This window comes from Centroberyx gerrardi, chromosome 15 (genome assembly GCF_048128805.1).
Source record: "Centroberyx gerrardi isolate f3 chromosome 15, fCenGer3.hap1.cur.20231027, whole genome shotgun sequence".
Classification (NCBI taxonomy): Eukaryota; Metazoa; Chordata; class Actinopteri; order Beryciformes; family Berycidae; genus Centroberyx; species Centroberyx gerrardi.
The window spans coordinates 14,148,962-14,152,563 of NC_136011.1; the positions used below are offsets into that span (position 1 = coordinate 14,148,962).

The window sequence follows — 3,602 nt, forward strand, 5'->3', positions numbered from 1 at the left end:
CTCTCTCTCCCTTTCTCTCCAGGCCCACCCATAGTGTCAGAGGAAGAGCTGGCCAGCCTGGCTCTCATTAGTCCCTCTAAGACCAGCCAGTATTCAGGCTCCAGGGTCAAAGCCCTCATCCAGATTCTGCAGCATCAACTGGATCAGCAGGAACTAGTCAAAGAGTTCATGGTGTGTATGTGTTATGGTCAACGTGGGGAAATAGGAAATGTGCACATTAGCCAATCTATCTATTTCATAATGGTAAACAGTATTAAAATGGTAAATGTACACATTGACTGGTCAGTGTGCACATTTACCACATTTCCCCACACTGATTGTAACATAGGAGCTATACAGAGACTGTTATCACTCATACCATACTAGTTTATACCCATTTTAATGTCCAGATTGATGAACTGCTGTCCTTGGAATGCACATGCTTATTGTTGTATTAGCCTTGGAGATGTTTGCACTGTTTTATCTGTTGATCTGTTTTATTTCATATGTTTTGTTGTCTTTTATGTTTTATAATTGCGAAACAATGAATGCTGCCTTCTTGGCCAGGGCTCACATGAAAAATAGATATAAATCTCAGTCAAATACACACACATTCACAAATCCGCACACACACACATGCACACACTCACTACACTGAGTTACTAGAGCACTGCAGTTTTACACTACAGTGACGGACATACTGTGAGCCAGTTGCACAATCTTAAGTGATTCAGATGGCTGTGTTTTTGATGACGGTGCCATTATGGTAATGTTGTTGGTCGCAGGCTCTGGAGCATCTGAAGCCCTCTGACAACTGTGTGGTGGGAAAAGCCCCAGAGAACAGAGACAAGAACCGCTACAGAGACATCCTACCCTGTAAGTCTCATACGCTTCAATGGGACTTCAGTTTTGTTACTTTTACATTCTGTAGGCAGCATCCTAACTATTACTTTCTCCATTTGTTCAAACCACCATGTTTCATTTTATGTTCCCCTATTGGAGTTTTTTATTGGTGGGCTAGAGCTTGTAAAAGCTGGATACTCACAGACTTGGCATTTATAGCAGAGCCTGTTTGTTAGCACTCTTCTTAGCAGCCCAGTTTAAGCTGACACTCAGCTCTTTACTGTAGGGAGTGGGGATGTTTGCTTAGGCCACTTCAGCACTTCCTTGCAACAAATAATTTCCTACATTAGTATCAATAATTCACCAGTACCACACTAAAGATTTCCTTGGACTCAGCCTAATATGTGATGATGAGGAAGGTGTCATCTGTTACCAACATTATCAGGTATTTATCATTTTAATAAATATGGCAGATTGAAGAGCAAATTGCAAGCTGTGTTCCTATGAATTAAAAGGTCTGCTGTAAATATAGACAGCAGTTTACAGGATAACAGGGAACATACACTCATTGAAGGATGTGTAAGCATATGTGTGTGTGTGTGTGTGTGTGTGTGTGTGTGTGTGTGTGTGTGTGCACCCCAATGTTTATTGCATCAATTGTGGATAACATTGATATTGAAGGAGTGAGCAAGCATTCTGTTGGTTTCTTAATGTGAACCTTGCAGGAAAATACATTAACGTGCGAGCTGAATGCGCACACACACCTACACACAAACACGTGCATGTGCACACACACAACTCTTCTGCCTTTCTGCCTGTTGGGATGGAGGGGGGTCAGAGGCAAGATGAATGAGAGTGATGAAAAAGATAGTGACCCCCGGTGGAATACCAATACGCCTCACCACATGCCTTGTTGCCTGCAGCCTCTTACAACTGGTGTTTGTGCAAGTGGTCCAACAAGCAGCACTTTGTTTTTTGGGAATACTGATGCCATCCATTACTAATAGCTTGTAACTATTTTATTTAGCAAGCAACATTTCTGGACTGTGGTTTTTTGACCTCCCAAGCAGGGGGAGGGGGACTAACCCCGAGAACATTCCTACCCACCCTCCTTCTATCACCCCTCTCGTCATCAACAACCCTCTTCACAGCACCGGTTTGTTGTGCCTGACTCTGCACCCCAGGGTTGTTTACTTGGCCTTATTTACTGTACTCTCAGATAGCGTGCTTTTGGCAAAACAACAAGGTAACATTGTCTGTTTCTTATTGAAACCTCTAGAAAACATAAGCAACCTCTATAATTCACACACACTCACACACTCTCACACACATATCTGGACACATACACACTGGTAGCGTTTATATCCAACTGAATCCATGTCTGTTTTCCTTCTCTCCTCCTACTCCTCCCTCTCTTTCCCTCTGATAGACGACAAAACCCGTGTAGCCCTCGGAGAGAACCAGGACTACATCAACGCCAGCTACATCCGCATGCAGGTTGGCGCCGAAGAGTTCTTCTACATCTCCTGCCAGGGCCCGCTGCCTTCCACGGTGCCCGCCTTCTGGCAGATGGTCTGGGAAAACAAATCTGACGTCATCGCCATGATGACCCAGGAAGTAGAGAGGGGAAGGGTCAAATGTCACAAGTACTGGCCAGAGAAGCTGGGCGTGCCTCTGGACACCGGCAGGTACCAGCTTCACCTGGAGAACCACCAGTCCCTGGAGTACTTCCACATTAAGGTCGTACGCATGGTGGAGACAGAGGTGAGTGAGAGAGGCGGGTGGAGTGCTAGTCTGCCACTGATGATAACTAACCCCAAATAGGCGTCTTTAGCAAAGATGTGGCTTGAAGTGGGACATTTCTTGAACTCCTTGTCATTCCAGACCGGGGAGACCCACTTTGTCCGTCACCTGAAGTTCACCCACTGGCCTGACCATGGCGTGCCGCACTGCTCAGAGCAGCTGGTTCGCTTCATCCGCTACCTGCGGGCGGTGCACCACAAGGGTCCTGTCACCGTGCACTGCAGCGCCGGCATCGGACGCACAGGGGTTCTCATCTGCACCGACATCATCCTCACCCTCATAGAGAACGATTTGCCTGTGAGTGGAAGCCATCTTAGTTTGTATTGCAAGATCAATTTTGTATTCTTATTACTAAATGCTATATTCCTAAAATAGTTCCTCACACATTTCACTCACTAACATCTCCCTCCTCTCCTTGTCCTCAGATTAACGTAACTGACATAGTAAAGGAGATGAGACTTCAGCGCTATGGGATGATTCAGACCAAGGTCAGTGCCAACAGAAGGGGTAAAGTTCAAAGTTCAAGTTAGAAAACAGACATTTCCCCAAAGCTAGACATGCCCTTTGTCTCTCTCGTTTCAGGAGCAGTACCTCTTCTGCTACAAGGTCTGGTTGGAGGTTTTACAGGGCATTTTACAGCTTCATGGCAACCAGTGGCAACCGGAAAGTCCCCGAGACCACAAAGTAGTTTGACTGTTTCCACATCGATTCACCTATAAAGCACAGGCTGTGTATGACCATATACAGTCTATCACAGCATGGACTGGTAATACCTTTATCTTTGGCTGTGTATGTCTTTAGTTAGCTTTAGTATGAACACTAATTATTTTCTGTTTTGATATTTTGTGCTGAGGCCTGTTGTTTAGTTATGAATATGAAGAAGGCAGACTTCAACTTTCAATTTTTGTTCTTTTATGTGTTTCTTGGTGCTGTGATTATGTCCATAATTTAACTTAGATCACTGAGTTTATTGCCTT

At 44.8% G+C, this 3,602-nt stretch overlaps 1 protein-coding gene across 1 annotated transcript in view; it reads left to right on the forward strand.

Moving 5' to 3' along the window:
• ptpn20 (protein tyrosine phosphatase non-receptor type 20) overlaps positions 1 to 3,318 on the forward strand; it is a 22,076-nt gene extending 18,758 nt beyond the window's left edge. Inside the window, exons 41-46 of the mRNA XM_071912908.2 lie at positions 23 to 171; positions 765 to 855; positions 2,252 to 2,586; positions 2,707 to 2,922; positions 3,051 to 3,113; positions 3,208 to 3,318. Of these exons, the coding sequence (XP_071769009.2) occupies positions 23 to 171; positions 765 to 855; positions 2,252 to 2,586; positions 2,707 to 2,922; positions 3,051 to 3,113; positions 3,208 to 3,318 (965 nt within the window). The remainder of the gene's footprint in view (positions 1 to 22; positions 172 to 764; positions 856 to 2,251; positions 2,587 to 2,706; positions 2,923 to 3,050; positions 3,114 to 3,207) is intronic.
• Positions 3,319 to 3,602: the final 284 nt, after the last annotated feature.